Raw genomic sequence first — 18,178 nt, 5'->3', positions numbered from 1 at the left:
GCAGGGAGGCCCACTCCTGGGCTGCACTCCATCCTTTCAGAAGAAGGGGCAACCAACCCAGAAGTCCAAGCTCCCACAAGCCATACTGGGAGCTGGCGGCCCTCAGGCAATCCGGCCCCTGAACCACAGCCTCCACATAATTATGCCCATCTCAGGGAAAGTGAGGGACAGTTGGTCAGCCAGCCTTGCTCAGAGCACCTGATCAGCTCAGACGGTCAGTCACAGAGTCATACAAACCACATCTGGCCACTGGAAGACAGGCCTGGAGAACTTGGGGGCCGGAAGACAGGGGTCCCGGGACACCCACTCTTACCCACACAATTGATGCCCGGCTTTTGAGTTGCATCACTTGAGCTAAGAAGTCAATGCCAACGGTTGCCCTGTACTGACCCTGACCACTGTCGCAGCTGATGACCTGATTCATCCAGGGGAGTTGCTCACTCTGTGGGGTCACAGGTCAGAGAGGCCTCAGTTCAGGCACTTCCAGCCATTCCCTCTCTTGCTGCACCTGAGCCCCACACCTTTGCTAAGGCCACTGCCCGTGGTCTCCCCCCTTGGCCCAGCCACACCCCCCACACTAGGGCCCCTCTCAGGATTTAGTTCACAGGTGGGGAGAGGTGGTTGGACAGGGAGAACTGGCCCACGTCCCCCAACACACCCACCCTCCTAGCCCCGCCCCCGACCTCGTCTCAGACCTTTTTGCGAACTCACCCAGTATTTCCCACCAGAAAGATCTTGAGCTGACAGCCCCAGCGGCAGCGATCGCGGGGTTCAGCCACTAGAGGGTCACAGCTGGCTGAGTGTGGGGGCGGAGCCGAGCGCGGGGGCGGGGCCTAGTGAGTTACCAAGCCCCGCCCCCATCGCGGCCCGCCCCCAGGCCCCCGGAACCCCTAAGGAGGGGGTGGGTGGGGCGAAGCTGGGTCAGCTGAGTGACAGTCACGGGATCGTGACCATCTCGGTCTGGCTTCCTGGAGGAGAGGTAGGGATGAACGGGGGCGGGGGGACCCTCAGTGTGTCGGGTCAGTGGTGGAGCCCGTGGGGAATAAGGTTTTGTTCTGAAGTATCCCCGGTTTGGTGGGGTCAGTCCTGGGGCTGGTCCCAGGCCAGAGGGCAGCGCTGTACATGAGTTGGGGGAAAATCAAGGGCTGGATCCCCGAGCCTGAGGGCCAAGGGGAGACAGGTCAGGCAGCCCTGGTGCCCACTCAAGCCTGGGGTGACCTGGGGCACAGAGGCGCCCATTCAGGAGGCTGAGATCCAGAAAGATGGAAGGTCTGTGGGGGAGCTGCACCTCCAAGTCCCAAGTTCCCCAGGAAATGGAGAAGGAGCGGGAGACTCTGCAGACCTGGAAGGAGCGTGTGGGGCAGGAGCTTGACCGTGTGGTGGCTTTCTGGATGGAGCACTCCCACGACCAGGAGTATGGGTGCGCCTCGCCCACCTTCCCGTGCCCTCAGCAGGGTCTTTGCCTCACCTGAGCCCCCACCTCACTCTCAGTCGTCTCAAATCTGCTGGGCCCAGAAGGCTGTTGGGGGTGCAGGGCCCCTTCCCTTTGCTAACGCTGTGTCCTACAGGGGCTTCTTCACGTGCCTTGGCCGCGATGGGCATGCGTATGACGACCTCAAGTATGTCTGGCTGCAGGGGAGGCAGGTAGGGATGTGCCCAGGCTTGCCTGCAGCTTTCCCAGGGGTGGAAGACAAAGTCAGCTTGGTCTGCCCTGCTTTGGTCCACACGTGCACACACACAAGACAAAGTCTGTCACCTCGACACTATTCCTGCCCTGAAAAGGGCACCTAGAGCTCCCCCTCACCCCAGCCCTGAGGCCCCTGCTGCCCCTCGCTTAAGCCACGTTCCCTCTGCTCCTTCACAGGTGTGGATGTATTGTCACCTATACCGCAAGTTTGAGCGCTTCCGCTGCCCTGAACTTCTGGATTCAGCTAAAGCAGGTGCCCTCTCCCTGCCCCTACCTCTCCAAAGGCCACTCCAAGTTTACACAATAGCTCATGTGTGCCTACTTTTTAGAGGGGTCTAGAAACAGCAAAGAGCCTGGGGACGCTCACAGGTGGGAAGAAGAGGTGAGAGTGTCCTCACCTGAATTCTAGCATGTTAATTTTCCAACCACCAGGTGGCGAATTTTTGCTGCGTTATGCCCGAGTGGCACCTCCTGGGAAGAAGTGTGCCTTTGTCCTGACACGGGATGGCCGCCCGGTCAAGGTGCAGCGAACCATCTTTAGCGAGTGTTTCTACACCATGGCCATGAACGAGCTGTGGCGCGTGACAGGGGAAGCACATTACCAGGTGCGTGGGATGGAGGCTGCCCTGAGGATCTCTGTGCTGTCGCCCATGCTGGGCATAGACACCTGATGCAGTCCCGCTCTGTGTGCAAACCTTTCCCCGGGGCCCTGTCTGCAGGCTGGGTCTGTCGTCAATGTCAGTCCTTCCCCTGGCCCCCCCACGGCTCCAGGGCTGCTGGCAACACCCCCCGTATCGCACTGTATTGACACTGTGCATCTAAGGGTATCCCCGCAGAAGTCTCCTTCACTTCTGAATTCCTCCCCCTTCCCTGCAACTTCACAGGGGCCCTGGGTACAGAGGGGCCAATCCATGGCCAGCCCCCACCTGGGTGGGGGTCTCTCCCTCTTCCCTGGTGTCCCTTGTGCTTTCAGATCCAACCTCATTGCCTGGGAGTGGCTTGCACCCCCTGACTGGGAGCCCCTGAGGCAGCCTCAGCCTGGGCCTCCCCTCACCTCACCCCCACTCAGCCTGGGTCTCCCCTCACCTTGACCCCACCCAGAGGGAAGCGGTGGAGATGATGGATCAGATCGTACACTGGGTACGGAAAGACCCATCGGGGCTGGGCCGGCCCTGGCTCCCAGGGACCCCAGCCTCAGAGTCCATGGCAGTGCCCATGATGCTGCTCAACCTGGTGGAGCAGCTTGGGGAGGAGGATGACCAGCTGGCGGGCAAGTATGCGGAGCTGGGGGACTGGTGCGCCCAGAGGATTCTGCAGCATGTCCAGGTGGGGGCAGGAGGCTGATGCCAGCTGCCAGATGGGGCCTGGGTGCTGGAGAGCAGGGCACCCCCACCCCCCAAGGCAGCTCCTCCCACACCAACTTGGACCCTGGTGGTCCCTTTAAGATGGGGAGGCTCAGCCCAGGACCCTCGGGAAGGTGGAGAGTGCAGGGAGCTGGGTGGGGCCAAGGGCAAGAGGAAGGGTGCCAGAGCCTCAGCACATCAGAGAGCAGGAAACCCAGCCAGACCCAAGTCCTTCCAAGCTTCTGTGGGCAGCTCAACCCACCCAATCTTGGTGCCTTTGATGTCTCACCATTGTCACCTTGGGGGGCCCCATCCAGGCTCTTGGCAGTGAGTTAGCCCTTCCTCAAATGCCCCTCTGAGCCAGCCTGCCCAAGCTTGCAGCTTATGGAGGGAGGGAGGGAGGGAGGGTGGGTCTTTATAGTTGGACGGTGGGGGGACTGAAGGCAGAATCACTTTCTCCTGCTCCTCTCCTGGCAGAGGGATGGGCAGGCTGTGCTGGAGAATGTGTCAGAGGATGGCGAGGAACTTTCTGGTTGCCTGGGGCGACACCAGAACCCAGGTGAGGGGCAGGGTGGGCTGCGTGCCACCCTGGAGGAGGGAAGTGCTCAGCTTTGGTCTCTAGGCTTCAGATGGGGGAGTACCTGGGGACTGCCTTCCTCCCTTCATCCTCTCCCAGCCAAGGACCAGACAAGGAAGGGGTGTCAGGCCTCCCAAGCTGGGGCATCAGCAGCAGGAGATGTAGTCCAGGATGGATTGCAGGGGAGGACAAGCTTACTATATGGGAGGGTCTCATGTGGGCCAGGGAGCTTGGAGCAGCTCCCGACGTTTGGGACCTGGGAAGGGAAAGCACGGTGGTCAGCGAGGGGGCTCGAGCCTCCCAGCCGTGGGGAGAACGAACCCGCAGGCTGCCTTACCCTGAGCCTTCACTAGGCCACGCACTGGAAGCTGGATGGTTCCTGCTCCGTCATGCCATCAGGAAAGGTGACTCTGAACTTCGAGACCATGTTATTGACAAGTTCCTATTGTTGCCTTTCCGCTCTGGATGGGACCCTGACCATGGAGGCCTCTTCTACTTCCAGGATGTGGATGGCCTGTGCCCTACCCAGGTAGGAATGTGCTCAGGGCCACGTGATACTAACCTGTTCAAAGCTCTCTGTCTTGAGAGGTTCAAAGCTTGCTCTCATCACCCATTTCACAGAGAGGGACCTGGGCTCAGAAGGGTAAACTTGCCCAGCATGACCTCAGTGGTAAGCTTTTGACTTCTGTACCGGTGGTCCTTGAGCTCCTGTGCGCAGACAACACCCCTGCAGAGGCACTTGCTCCCTTCGTCTTGAAAAGGCTCTCTGGGTGATTTTAAGGTGTCAGCAGGAGTAGCGGATTTGCTCCCTTATGCCTATTTCCCCTGATTGTGCCTTGGTCCTGCTGAGATCCGCAGAGTGGCTGACTCTGCCACTGGCAGGAACTGAGTGTCCTAGGGGCTTTAGACAGACTAGCAAGACAGACAGGTTTCGAGTCCAGGGCTAAAGGAAAGTCTGCCCATTCTTGCCCTTTGGTGTGCCCTGGGTCCAGAAGCTAGACCTATTCGAGGGGCCGTTCAGACTCCCAGAGATGCCCATCCTGTGATTAAGCTCCAGGCGCTTGGGCCAGATGGAGTCTGAGCCAGGGCCTGAAAAATGGGGGGTGACTTTACTGTTGAGAGGGGTGGCGGAGGGTGGGACCCTGGGCTCTCAGATGCCTCCCTCTGCTCTGCTCTCAGCTGGAGTGGGCCATGAAGCTCTGGTGGCCGCACAGCGAAGCCATGATTGCCTTCCTCATGGGCTACAGTGACAGTGGGGACCCTGCCTTACTGCATCTCTTCTACCAGGTGGCTGAGTACACCTTCTGCCAGGTAAGTGCCGCTTCCTGGTCCACAGCCCTCCATGGGCTCAGCAAGGGTGTGGAAGAGACACAGGCAGGCTTTCCTGAGCTGTGGGGGAAGGCGGGCCAGGGATGGGGAAGGTCCTCCCACACCCCCTACTTCCTGTTTCACTGGGTGTGGTCCCTCAGCTGGTCTGAGGGTTCCTGGAGGTCCCCTGCTGCCCTCTGTTCAGTCCACAGAGCAGTCCCTGCTCCCTTGAAGCTTATATTTCAGTAGCGGGTCGGGGGACAGACCATACACAAGTGAACAGGCAAACATAGATGGCAATGAGAGCTGTGGAAAATAAAGCAAGGTCAGGGGGGCTGTGGGAGGAAATAATAGTGGCAGGGATGCCCTGTACACAGCTGTCACCTTGCCTGATTTAGGCATTACTGGGTCCTGGGGCTTCAGGAGGGGAGGCTACAGGGTATGGGGCAAAGGCAGGGAGATGGGAGCCTATAGCTGTGCTCCTGGCCAGTGAAGATGGGGCCTGGCCTGGGGTGGGAGTTGCAGTGTAGAGATGCATCAAAGTCCAGTTAAGTGGGAGAGGTCTGGGCCAGGATTGTTTGGGTGTCATAAGAGTACGGATGAGCCCTGGCTGGTGTGGCTCAGTGGATTGAGTGCTGGCCTGGGAACCAAAGGGTCACTGGTTCCATTCCTGGTCAGGGCACATGCCTGGGTTGCAGGCCAGGTCCCCGGTTGGGGGCACTCGAGAGGCAAACACACAGTGATGTTTCTCTCCCTCTCTTTCTCTGTCCCTTCCCCTCTCTCTAAAAACAAATAAATAAAATCTTTTGTAAAAAAAAAAAGAATATAGATGATATTGGAAGCCAGGAGACAAAGTAAACTTCTGAAAGTACAGAAGAAGAGGGAATAGGAAGCCCAGTAAAGGAGACAAGAATCAGCTTGAAAGTAGGAAGGAAGCTGAGGCTTTTCAGAGGCCAAAAAGTGATGAGCTATACCAGCTACTGTTGAGAGGTACCTCAGGCACTGAGCCTGGTGGAGAATGAATGAAGATTACTGCTTAACTTCTAAAGGCACACCGTAGTCCACTGGTAAACCCAAGAATGAGAGAGACTATAGCAGGAGGTCTTATTCTGGAGTCCATGGGCTTCAAAACCCGAGAGAAAACTTACATCTTTATTTGTACTAAGCTCTAACTGAAATCCAGCATTTATTCCCATTATGAATGGAGGCATTGACCATAGTAGTATTAGCAGCACACAAATTTCTCACCTATAATAATTCCAAATAGGGCCTGGCTGGTGTGGCTCAGTGGATTGAGCATCAGCCAGCCAAACAAAAGGTTGCTGGTTCAATTCCCAGTCAGGGTACATGCCTGGGTTGCAGCCCAGGCCCCCAGTAGGGGGCATGCTAGAGGCAACCACACATTGATGTTTCCTTCTCTTTCTCCCTCCCTTCCCTTCTCTAAAGGTAAATGGATAAAATCTTAAAAAGTTTTTTGAAACAAGAAATCTCAAATACGTTCATGTTACATTGTTTGGCTCACAGGCTGGCGCTCAATCCATTGAGCTACACCAGCCACGGCTTACGTTCATGTTACTTTGTACTTAGAGAGGCATCTCCAAGTATCGCACAAGCTCATCACTACTTCCAAACCCAGGAGTCATGAGACCCAATGCTGTATCTTAATATTGAATGCATTCATAAAGAACGAGTGTTAGAGGCCACCAGTTTTAACTGCCTCAAGTTAAATTTAAGGAATACATTTTAAAGAGATAGAGATGGCATTTGAACAATTAGAAAAGTTATCACCAACAGGTCAATCATTATACACTAACCAACACAGACTACAAAAACCAAAATTTAAGACACCCACAGAAAAATGGACAGGAAAACATTCTTTGTTATCTTTCCATGTCAGATCAAGTAGTTAAAAAATGAGTAAGGACACAATGTCCCTAGAAAGATAGAATGAATAGATACAGAATTACTTTTATCCCCTACAAAGAAGACAGCAACTCATGGCCCCCAAGTTAAAGAGATCCATTTTTTTATTGATTGAGTTTTAGAGAGAGAGGAAGGGAGAGAGAAACATTGCTTCATTACTTCATTGTTTCACTTATTTATGTATTCATCCGTTGATTCTTTTATGTGCCCTGCCTGGGGATTGAACCCAAATCCTTGTTTGTAACCAACTGAGGTAGCAGAACCTGAAAAGATAGTTTGAGCCTTAGCCTATGTGTCTCAGTTGGTTGGAATATTGTCCTATAACCAAAAGGTTAACAGTTTGATTCCCAGTCAGGGCACACACCTAGGTTTCATGTCTGGGACATGTATGGAGGAAGGCAACTGAGTGATGCTTCTCTCTCTCTCTCTTTTTAAAAAAGATTTTATTTATTTTTAGAGAGAGGAGAAGGGAAGGAGAAAGAGAGGGAGAGAAACATCAGTGTGTGGTTGCCTCTCATGTGCCCCCAACTGGGGACCTGACCCTCAACCCAGGCACGTGCCCTGACTGGGAATCAAACTGGCAACCCTTTCGTTTATACGCCTGCACTCAATCGACTGAGCCACACCAGCCAGGGCTGATGCTTCTCTCTTGCATTGATGTTTCTGTCTCTCTCTTCCTCCGTCTCTAAAAGAATCAATGAAATAGGCTATTAATATTTAATAATAAGATACTTTAAAAAGGTTTTATTTATTTCTAGAGAGGGGGAAGGGAGGGAGAAAGAGAAAGAATCATCAGTGTGTGGCTGCCTCTCATGTACCCCCCCACTGGGGACTCAGCCCACAACCCAGGCATGTGCCCTGACTGGGAATTGGACTAGCAACCCTTTGGTTCACACGCCAGCACTCAATCCATTGAGCCACACCAGCCAGAGCAGATGCTTTGATAGTGGATTTCAATGTCATTGACTTCCTCCGTGACCCTTCTTAGAAGGGGCTCAATTCCACTGAAGTCTCTATCCAGGAAGGAAAGAGGACTGAGGCTAGGGCTCTGAGGTCCATCCTGGGGTGTGTGAAAGGAATTGACAAGCCTCTCTGGACAGGTGGCCAATGGGATTCAAGCAGGAGAGAATGGAGGAATGCGGAAGGGTCAACAGAGTTGCTGGGCGGAGGCAGGCTTCAGGTGGCTCTGAGGGAGGGAGAGGTGCACTTGGGACCTGTGGTGAGCAGGAATCAGATCTCAGTGATGGACATTCACAGTGTCAACTACTGGAAGAAAGGCCTGGATAGTAGGGAACAGGGATTCCAAGGGAGTAACTTGTTACAAAGTTACCTGACATACCAGCACTTCCATCAGGGTTCTCTTTTTTCTTTCTTTAAATCATTGCACTGAAGTACAGGTTATAGATACTACAATGTGTCCATTTTGAGTGCCCAGTTCACTAAGACTTGGCACTGTACACATCTGTGTAATCACAAGCACAATCAAGATATATAACGTTTCTATCATTCCTAAGCAGGGTTCTTTTCCGTCCATCTTGCAGTATTTAATCTAACAGCCTGTGCTCCTTTCCCTCAGTGGGTTATCTAGCTATAGGCTCTCAAACCCCCGCAGAAAAGAGAAAGGGGAAAGCCCCTCGCTTTTATCCTTGTCCGGGATGCGGTATGGGTGTGTTTTTAGAGCACCGATTCTGGACCCAGGTTACCTGGGGTCAACCTGAGCTCTGACCCGGGTCACAGTTCAGTGGGGACAGTGAGAGGCCCTTCCCTAGGCCTGTCGCAAATGGGCGGCTCCTGCAGATGCTGGCTGTCAATGTCTCATTGTCATTCCAGTTTCGAGATCCCGAGTACGGGGAATGGTTTGGCTACCTAAACCGAGAGGGGACGGTTGCCCTCACCATCAAGGGGGGTCCTTTCAAAGGTGAGTGGGGGACAGGGAAGGGCTCCACGAGCTACGGGAATTTGGCGGACCCCAGTCCTCCCAACTCGCCATCTGTCCTCTCTCCGCAGGCTGCTTCCACGTGCCACGGTGCCTAGCCATGTGCGAGGAGATGCTGGGCGCTCTGCTGAGCCGCCTCGCTCCGGTCCCTGACCGCGGCGCCGGGTCCCTGTCCACTGATCCCGCCTGCTGAAGCGCTGAATAAAGCTTAGGCTGTTCCGCTGCCCGCGTGCGTGCATGTGTCTGTGGGGTCGCCGGGGTTGGGTGTAGCCGCGCGCTTGCGGGAGGGCACCTACTCGCCCTGACGGTAACTCGCCGGCCGACAGCCGTGACTGCTGCGAGCATGTAGCCCGCCCCGTGCACCGCACCGCCCATCTCCCCGCCCACTGACGGTACCGCCTGCTTTCGCCCGTCTGGCTCATTGGCCGTGCGGCCGCGAGGGCGGGTGCGGCAGCGAGCACTTCCGGCCGGTGGCCAGTCTTGGAGCGCACCTCCCCTTCCGCCCCCGCCCCCGCCCCCGCAAGCCCGAGCCCGGCCCCAGCCCCGGCCCCGGCCCCGGCGTCACTTTGGATCGCGGCGGCAGCTGACTGCGCGTTCACGATCCGCTGGGAGCCGCGATCCCCGCCGCCGTTATGAACATCCGCAATGCGAGGGTGAGGGACCAGGGCGGAAGGCTGTCCGCGCCGCGTGGGTGCGGGTCGGGTGGCCGCGTGCGCATGCTCCCGAAGGGCCTGCCGCGTCCCGGGCTGGCAGTCTTGCGCGGGGAGATGAAGGCCAACGTGTCCGTGGGGTGGACCTACCCGAAAAAGGGGCCTGACCTACCCGAAGAGGGGGCCGGGGCTGCGAACCCCGTCTTTGCGGGATGTCGGGGGTTCAGTTGCGTGGTGTCCGGGAGACCCCCGTGGCACCCACGTTCATACCAAGGACAGACGATTTTTGCACAACGCCTATGGGCCAGGCCTGTGTAAAGACAGTCACTGACCGGCCAAGCCCTGCGGGGGGTGGGGGTGGTCAGTGACTAGACAGACAGCAAGAAGGTTCTGACAGGACCGAGGCCTGCTTGCTCACCGCAGTTTCAGGCCTGACTGCATTCCACTGCCCTCCTCCCCGCAGCCAGAGGACCTGATGAACATGCAGCACTGCAACCTCCTGTGCCTGCCAGAGAACTACCAGATGAAATACTATTTTTACCATGGCCTCTCCTGGCCCCAGGTGGGCAGCTGGGGGATTTGGGGACTGTAGACAACAGGCGTCAGTTTGGGAGGAGTGGGTGTTTTCACCTAGGGTGGGTAGCTTAGAACTGGACCCGGGGAGGGACAGGATTCGCACCTCTGTCTGTCCTCTCCCTGGGAAAGAAAGGGGCGCAGTGTGCTGCGGGAAAACCAAGCCACTGGGCCTGGAGGTCAGGAGCTGTCACTGAACTCACCACTTGACGGACTTCTGTCTGTCATGTACACGGTGGGCGGGCTGTGGGGTGGGCGGGATGTGGGCCGAGGTGTCCCCTAAGGGCTCCTCACCTGGGACAGGAAGTTGTTTTCTGACTTCTTTTTCCTTCCTGTCACCCAGCTCTCCTACATCGCTGAGGATGAGAATGGGAAGATTGTGGGGTATGTCCTGGCCAAAATGTGAGTCATCAAGAAGGGAGAGAAGCCGGGTGTGGGAGCTGGGTGGGGAAGGGGGGTGGCACACGACCACTGCACGTGTCTGTCTGGTGGATGCTGCCTGGGTTAGTTTTTTTAAAAAAAAAAATTTACAGACTTTTTTAGTTCAGTTTTAAGTTCACTGCAAAATTGAGTGGAAAGTACAGAGTTCTTATATATCCCCTCCCCCCCTAGTTTCCTTTATTATTAAGGCCTTGTGGTACATCTGTTACAGTGCATGCACCAGTATTGCTACATCGTTAAAGTCTATAGTCCCCGTTAAGTTTCATCCTGTGGATTTACACGAATATCTAATGACACATGTCCACTATTAGAATGCCATGCAGAGTACTTTCACTGTCCTAAAGTCAAAATCCTCTGCATGTACTTGCCTGTTCACCCCACCCTCCTCCTCCTGGCCACTAATGATCTTTGTACTGTCTCATAGTTTTACCTTTTCCAGAATGTCATTTACTTGTAACCAGAAACTATATAGCCTTTTCAGATTGGCTTCTTTCACTTAGTAATGTGAATTTGTTACTTCATGTCTTTTCATGGCTTGCTAGCTCTTTTTTTTTTTAAATCACTGGACAATATTCCATTATACTCTATTGACACTACATGTCTTTGGCTGCTGTGAGGGGTTTTGGGTGTCCCAGCTCTCCCCACATCCCAGGTCTGGGGGAACTTTGGGGCCAGCCAGAGGAGTCTGTGCTCCTGCCGTGTACCTGTGCGGGGTGGGGGTGCAGGGTAGTGGCGACATCCGCACAGGCTCCTTGGTAGACTCTTTCCTTTCTTCTTGCTCTAGGGAAGAGGACCCAGATGATGTGCCCCATGGACATATCACCTCACTGGTACGTAGGGCCCACGCAGGCTCTGATGGGGGTGGAAGTAGGAGTTAGTTGGGGCAGCTCTCGAGGACCCGCCCTTCTTTCACCAGGCTGTGAAGCGTTCCCACCGACGCCTTGGCCTGGCTCAGAAGCTGATGGACCAGGCCTCCCGAGCCATGATCGAGAACTTCAATGCCAAATATGTTTCCCTGCATGTCAGGAAGAGGTGGAAGCCAGGGCCTAGGGAAGGGAGGAGTAGGGAGGAGATACCGTCGTGATGTGGGTCCTGGGGTGCCCTGGCTTTTGGAGAAGATCTGGAAGTGGGATTAGTGGGGAGGGGGCGCTAGGAAGAGGGATAGGGCCTGGACGTGCTATCCCTGCCTGACCGAGCCTGTGCAGCTCAGTAGTGCCTTGTTCCCCTGCAGTAACCGGGCCGCCCTGCACCTCTATTCCAACACCCTCAACTTTCAGTAAGTAGATCTAGATTTTTCTAATGTAGTGGGGGTGGTCCCAGGTCTGGCTCATCCACGTGACTGGGATGGGCCGAGCTGACTTCCAGGCAGTGGGTGGGGGGGGAGGCTGACACGGGCAGCAGGTCCTGGACTCCACACACGTTGTCAGGGTGCCTCCTCCACTCTCAGTGGTGACGGCACTTACCTGCTGCCGTCTGCTCAAGGCATGCGATGCCGAAGGATGTGTGATGTGTCTTGCTGGGTGGAGGAGCAATTGCTTCATGCCGGCCGAGCGAAGGTGAAGGGCAGCATGGTGAAGAGCACACAGGCTTTCCAGTGAAGGTTCAGGAGGAGAGATGAGGGCTCAGGACATGAGCAGAGGCCTAGGAACAGGACTCAGAGTGGCCAGGCACCTGGAAGCACCTAAGTGGAGCCAGAAGAAAGGAGAACATGGTGCTACAGAAGCCTCTGCACGAGGAGTGGAGGGAGCTAGAGCCCTGGGCTTCCTGGTGAATGAGGGTGGGTCCACTCAAGGACACAGGAGTCTCTGTGCGCCCGGTACAGGACAGAAAGAGCCTGGCAGGGAATTGACACACCCAGTGCATGATGGCAAAAGCTACTCGAGTAGGAGGCTGGGATGGGCTGTCCCTAGAGGGCCCACTGAGACAGCACTCAGTCTGCATTTAGTCGGGGGGTAAGAAGGGACGTTTGTGAAGGGTATTTGAGGCGGGATCTTAGACCCAGGTGCTGATACCTTCAATGGTCAGCAATTCCAGGGGCTTAGGTATGGCACAGCCTTTCTAGGCTATCGAGTCCAGCTTCTATTCCAATGGCAGGTGCCCGAGTCTGCACGCATACCTTCTGAGCTGTTAGGGCCGGGGGCCACACTGCCTGGCAATGCCTGTCAGGAGCAGAGGGTGCAGCACCCCTCCTCCCCAGTCCCAGTTGCTAGGCCCAGTTGCTAGTTCCCCATAGGAACTGACCGTGCGCTCTCAGTAAGTGACAGGGAGCAGGTCAGGGAGGGAAGAGGATGGCTAAATTCCAGGCCTCAACTCACAAGAAATCACAGAAAGATCTTGGTAACCAGATTAGGGATGCTGGACCCTGGCAGGACCCAGTGGGGCGGGGAGAGAGGGATAAAGGCACTGAGTGTTACTCACTGCTGGAGAGAGCAGAGGGGAGGCTATGTTGGAAATGGGGCTTGTCTACAAAAGGGTCCTTCAGGGGGAAATGACATCCTGCCCCACTACATGATGCCAGAAGGCTGAGTAGAATTTAACCACTGATTCGGGTCATCCCTCTATCCACCCCCGCCCACAGGATCAGTGAAGTGGAGCCCAAGTACTATGCAGATGGGGAAGATGCATATGCAATGAAGCGGGATCTCACCCAGATGGCCGATGAGGTAAGAGTGGGGCCAGGGCCACAGTCCCCGAAGATAAGGAAAAGCAAAGCAAGTAGGGGAGGCCCTGCTGCAGGGAAGGTGCAACTCCCAGGGGCCCTGAGACAGTAGGAGGGCTGCGACGGCTGGAGGTGAGATGGACCAGGTGCCAGCTGTTGTGGCCACATTGCTGGTAGTCCTGACCCATGTCACCTCAGTTTCCTCAGCTGTCAGGGAGGAAGCTGGGTCTTGTCAAGGCTTTGAAGGAGGCTACATCGGCCCAAGATTCCATTTTCAGGAAGAAGCTTGTGCTGCCCTGAGGCGTGATGTGAGAGGCAAGGGAGGAGGCCCCTGGATGTGCTGAGAGTGAGGGCTCCAGGATAGCAGTGGGGGCCTGGGGACAGCCACGGCCTGCCTCAAGGCTCAGGGGTAAGACAAAGCAGGGCTGAGGTGAAAGTCAAGGTCCGACAGCAGCCTGTGTGAGGGCGTCATGAACAGACTCCCTTTACAGGAGAGAAAACGGGCCCAGAGGGCAGAGCCAGGATGCAACCCAATGCAGTTCTGTTTCCTGCCCTGGCCCTGCTGCCTCTCACTGTGCCCTCCGCCCCCAGTAAGTGACAGGCACAGAGTCCCCTGGGCTGCTTGAGAGGGTCTACATGATCTGGAGACTTAGGCCCTATCTCCTTCCTCCTGCTTCTCCCTGGGCTCCTGATGGCAGCTGAGGCGGCACCTGGAGTTGAAGGAGAAGAGCAGGCACACAGTGCTGGGCACTGTCGAGAACAAGGTGGAGAGCAAGGGCAACTTGCTTCCAAGCTCAGGAGGGCCCTGTCGTGAGGAGAAGGGCCTGGCTGCAGAGGACAGCGGTGGTGACAGCAAGGACCTCAGCGAGGTCAGTGAGACCACAGAGAGCACCGACGTCAAGGACAGCTCAGAGGCCTCCGACTCGGCCTCCTAGAGCCTGCAAGCACTCACCTCCCTACTCTGGCCTGCCCATCCCATCCTCATCCGAGGTTTCACAATAAACTTCACCCAGTGGCTTTGGGGGGTTTGTGTGTGCGAGTGTGCACATTTGGGGGGATGTGCCTCAGGCCCCTCTGTGTCCCTGTGGAGGTGGACCTCACAGCCTTTTGGCACAGGGCATCCTGGAAAGCCCAAGTAGAAGGGAAGAACTTTGTCGGGGCTTTGGAGGTGGAGCTCCCAAGTCTGTTGGCTTTTAGCATCTTTGGGCCCTAGGGAGGGAGACCCTGGAGTTCTGGATGCCACACCCACCTAGGGGGGCAGACGCTCTGCCTTCTGAGCCCTGCTCTGTCACTGCCTTGCTGGGCTCTAGACGCCTAAGTCCAACTGATCACTGGGCTTATCTACGGATGTCCTATCTGGGTTATGGCCCAACCAGCTACCCAGTTGTGGAAGTCCTGGCAATTGCCCTTGATTCATCCCTCCCCTGCCATCCAAAAGGTCCATGAGTCCTGTGTGTTTGACCACATTAGTACTCTTTGAATCTACTCCCTAACCTAAGCCTTAATTTGAACATAATTAATAGACTTTCAGTAGTTTTAGGTTTACAGAATGGATTGATAGTACAGAGTGCCCATGTACCCCCTCAGTTTGTCCCTGTTAACATTTAGCATTGTGTTGCATTTGTTACAATTCAGCCAATATTGATATCTTATTATTATTTTTTAAAATATTTTATTTATTTATCTTTAGAGGGGAAGGGAAGGAGAGAGCAAGGAAACATCAATGTATGGTTGCTTCTCATGCATCCCCTGCAGGGAACTGGCCCCTGCCGGAAACTGGCCTGCAACCCAGGCATGTGCCCCGACTGGGAATCGAACCTCGATCATCTGGTTCGCAGGCCCGCGCTCAATCCACTGAGCTACACCAGCCAGGGCTCAATATTGATATATTATTAACTACAGTCCAGGGTTTACATTTCCCTCTTTGTGTTGGTACATTCTGTTGATTTTTAAAAAGATTTCGTTTATTTATTTATTTATTTTTAGAGAGAGGGAGAAGGAGGGAGAAAGAGGGAGAGAAACATCAATTGGTTGCCTCTTGCACACCTCCAACTCAGGACCCCACTGGCAACCCAGGCATGTGCCCTGACTGGGAATGGAACCAGTGGCCATTCAGTTTACAGGCCGGCACTCAATCCACTGAGCCACACCAGCCAGGGCTGTACATTCTATGGATTTTGACAAATGGATAATGTTGTTTCATGCAGAATATAAGCCCTGTTTTTCATGGCTTTGCTATAACCCCCAAATTTGTTCCCGTGCCCGTTCCTCTGGCTGCAGCACCATCACTTGCTGCTCCTAGACCCTGAGCAGGCTGTCTGGACTGCCCACCTCCCAGTAAAGCTCAGCACTCTTGAGCTGTCACTGTCCTTTAAGTCCCTGCTACTGCAGATGGTACATTACTTCCCTGCCAGGCTGAATATTTCGCCACTAGGCTTAGAGCTCGGTTCTCTTTGGCTGGCGCTTGGCACGTGACCAACAGGCAGCCGGGGAAGCTGAAACTAGGGGGTGGGGATGGTGGCGATTGAAAGTTGAGTCTGCGCATGCCTCCCTGCTCCCCGGCTGGGGCGATGGCTGTATTCTGATTGGCTCAAGTCACGGTCTCCGCTATAAGGGGTGGCAGAAGGATACTTGCCCCGCCCTCCGTGCCTGGTGTCAGTGCTTTCGGCTTTGCAAGCCTAGGCGGCTTCGTTCCCAGGCTCTGATTGGTCCAGCGGAGCGTCATTGTGTGTTACTGGGCCGCGCCCCAGCGCGGGAGAGAGGGAGCGGGTGGCGGCTTGGTTCCTTTATGGATCCCGCCTTCCTCCCTCTGCCCAGCCCACAAGAACCCCGCCCGCCCTTTGCCCTTGGTGCCCAACGTCCGTGGCGGGCCCTGAGGCTTAGCCGCCCCCAGGCAGTTGGGTTTCCTGGGTGGAGGTGGGAACTGCTGGGTGAAGGAGGGAAAGCCGCAGGCCCGACTGGCCACTGGGGCCCAGCACTTCCCTCGCCTCTGGGAGGGGCCGCTTTGGTTCCAAAGAACTAAGCTGTAGCTGGAAGGCTGATGGAAGGAAAGAAGGCTCCCCTACCCCTTCGCCCTTCTTGGGTAGGCTTGGGGACCTTCTCCCCTCCCCCCATGAACCTATATACTGAGGTGCGTAACATTATACCTCATTGTTAAACTTCTGGAAAGCCGGTTTGTAGGAAAATAGGAGGGGCCTCACTGCCCAATTCATGATTTCATCTCTTGTTGCTGTAATGTGGGATGCTTGTAACGGCCTCCCTCTTCATTGATCTCCTCCCCGCTCTGGTCTGTCATCCACGCCGCAGACCTGACCCCGTCAGCACTGTGGTCACCCCTGAGACCAGAGTACACTCCACTCTGCACTCGTCAACAGGTTTAGCAAAGTCCTTAGGATCCGGTCCTTGTCTAATGCATGATAATGGGATTTTGGATTCTTTGGGAACAATGGAGCCAAGGATAGAGCAAACCTTAAGTGCCAAACAAGTGCCCTAAAAGCCAGGGCTAATTACTTGAGGTTTTAAAGCAGTGGCTGAATCGGGCATCATGTCTGCATTTCTGGAGTCAGAAAAGCACTGAGGAGAGCATATGAAAGTGGGAGCTGAGATTAATTCATCAGCAGTTTCCAGGTCTTGAGCCCTGTGCCAAGCTCCATTCAATGAGTGACAGAATTTTGGGGACCAATCAAGGTTTGGATGAAAAGAAAGGGGCCAAACTGTGATGGGATTAGCTGATGAGGGGTGTGGATTCCTGACCAGGAGCAGTTTTCTGGGGTGGGTGCATCTTTTCATGCTTTTGTAAGAGGCAAGAGGCTCACTCGCCTGCCTTGCTGAAGGATTTGAACAGTTGGTACATCTCAAACCAACTACTGGCCATCTAGGTCCAGGGCCTACTGGGGACTGGCCAGCTCCCAGGTCTTCCATCCCCAGACCCTGTGGACACATAGCATCTTAGAGAAGGCCCTTGGTTCTGGGGGGTGGGGAGGGCTGCAGCAAGCTTAGGAGTTATGTTTTCACCTTCTGGGTAAGAGAATTGCTTGTAGTTGAAAGGCAGGAAGTACCTGCATAGCCCGCCCTCCCTCCCAAAGAGCTGCAGGTCTAGGTCACGTGTGTGCACATGTACACAGAGCCTGACTTTGACATCCGTGTGCACAAAGCCTCGGACCCTTTGCACTAGTACATACAGGCTTACATCCCCAAGCACAAGCCTAAGTGTGTCCCTCCTCCCACAATCTAGACCCCAGGGATTTTCCTCCCAGCCAACAGAAGACAGTTGAATAGTCTGGCTTGTCACCTGCCACCTGCATCCTGACTTCCCCATTTGCTAGAGAAAAGCTGTTGCCCTGAGGCTGTGAGTTGGTAGAGAGGGAAACAACAGTACCCCTGGCTAAGGGAGGCCCTTGACTTGGGTAGTTGGAAAGCTGTGTCCCCACCCCCAGGCCTAGGACAAAACAGGTGCAAGCTGCAGGGGAAAGGAGACAGAAGTCTCTTCCGGCAGCAGGAAGTGGTAACCACCTATGGGGAAACGAGGCTTGTTCCTCCCTATGGGGTGAAGAAGGGGAACCTTAGCTGAACACTGTTCTGCCCCTCACGTGGGGGTCTGAAGGGAACAGCTGCTGAGGGTCTGTTCTCTGGTGCTGACCTTCTTTCCCACTGGACACTGGGAATCTCTCAGGGCTGTGACTTGAGAAGGGGGGCCCAGTTCAATGTCCTGAGGATCTGGGGGAAGCTGGTGGCTAAGGGGAGTTCAGGGCCTGGAGCAGCTATGATATCCCCACCCACTGGCATTGAAGGCCAATGGCCATGCTGTGAAGGGTACTGTCTAGCAGTGGTGGCCAGATAGCCTTCTAGAGGTAGAGGGACAGCAGCCAGAGGGTGCCAGCTTGCTGAACACCTTGGGGTTCTCACACTGGCCCAGGCTGCTTAGCAGGAGAGCTTTGGGCACAAGGCAGTGCAGGTATGGCCCAGCGCCCAGTCGGAGGGAAGGCAAGGACCCAGCTTGGTGGGAGTCCCATAGAACCACAGAAGGCCCTTGAGGGCAGTACAAAGTATCGGTGCCCCGCCCCCTGGGTCTCTCTGGGGGC

The 18,178-nt window shown here is 55.2% G+C and overlaps 2 protein-coding genes across 2 annotated transcripts; both read left to right on the top strand.

Moving 5' to 3' along the window:
* The first annotated feature begins 907 nt into the window (after window positions 1–907).
* On the top strand, window positions 908–9,000 carry RENBP (renin binding protein). Its single transcript, XM_037056938.1, has 11 exons — window positions 908–979; window positions 1,311–1,420; window positions 1,569–1,644; window positions 1,865–1,940; window positions 2,120–2,292; window positions 2,789–3,013; window positions 3,508–3,589; window positions 3,961–4,136; window positions 4,787–4,918; window positions 8,669–8,756; window positions 8,846–9,000. Exons 2-11 carry the CDS (start codon window positions 1,314–1,316, stop codon window positions 8,965–8,967), a joined length of 1,257 nt encoding a protein of 418 aa, XP_036912833.1. The 5' UTR covers window positions 908–979; window positions 1,311–1,313; the 3' UTR covers window positions 8,968–9,000.
* Window positions 9,001–9,203: 203 nt separating this feature from the next.
* NAA10 (N-alpha-acetyltransferase 10, NatA catalytic subunit) lies at window positions 9,204–14,121 on the top strand. The gene is made up of 8 exons (XM_037056939.1): window positions 9,204–9,427; window positions 9,888–9,986; window positions 10,341–10,399; window positions 11,223–11,268; window positions 11,355–11,470; window positions 11,670–11,714; window positions 13,017–13,101; window positions 13,796–14,121. The coding sequence occupies exons 1-8, from the start codon at window positions 9,407–9,409 to the stop codon at window positions 14,030–14,032; spliced, it is 708 nt and encodes a 235-aa protein (XP_036912834.1). The 5' UTR covers window positions 9,204–9,406; the 3' UTR covers window positions 14,033–14,121.
* Window positions 14,122–18,178: the final 4,057 nt, after the last annotated feature.

This window comes from Sturnira hondurensis, unplaced genomic scaffold (assembly GCF_014824575.4).
Source record: "Sturnira hondurensis isolate 20B ecotype Veracruz unplaced genomic scaffold, ASM1482457v3 Scaffold0009229, whole genome shotgun sequence".
Classification (NCBI taxonomy): Eukaryota; Metazoa; Chordata; class Mammalia; order Chiroptera; family Phyllostomidae; genus Sturnira; species Sturnira hondurensis.
Note: the sequence above shows the minus strand (reverse complement) of the source record. Positions and strands in the feature narration are given on the sequence as shown.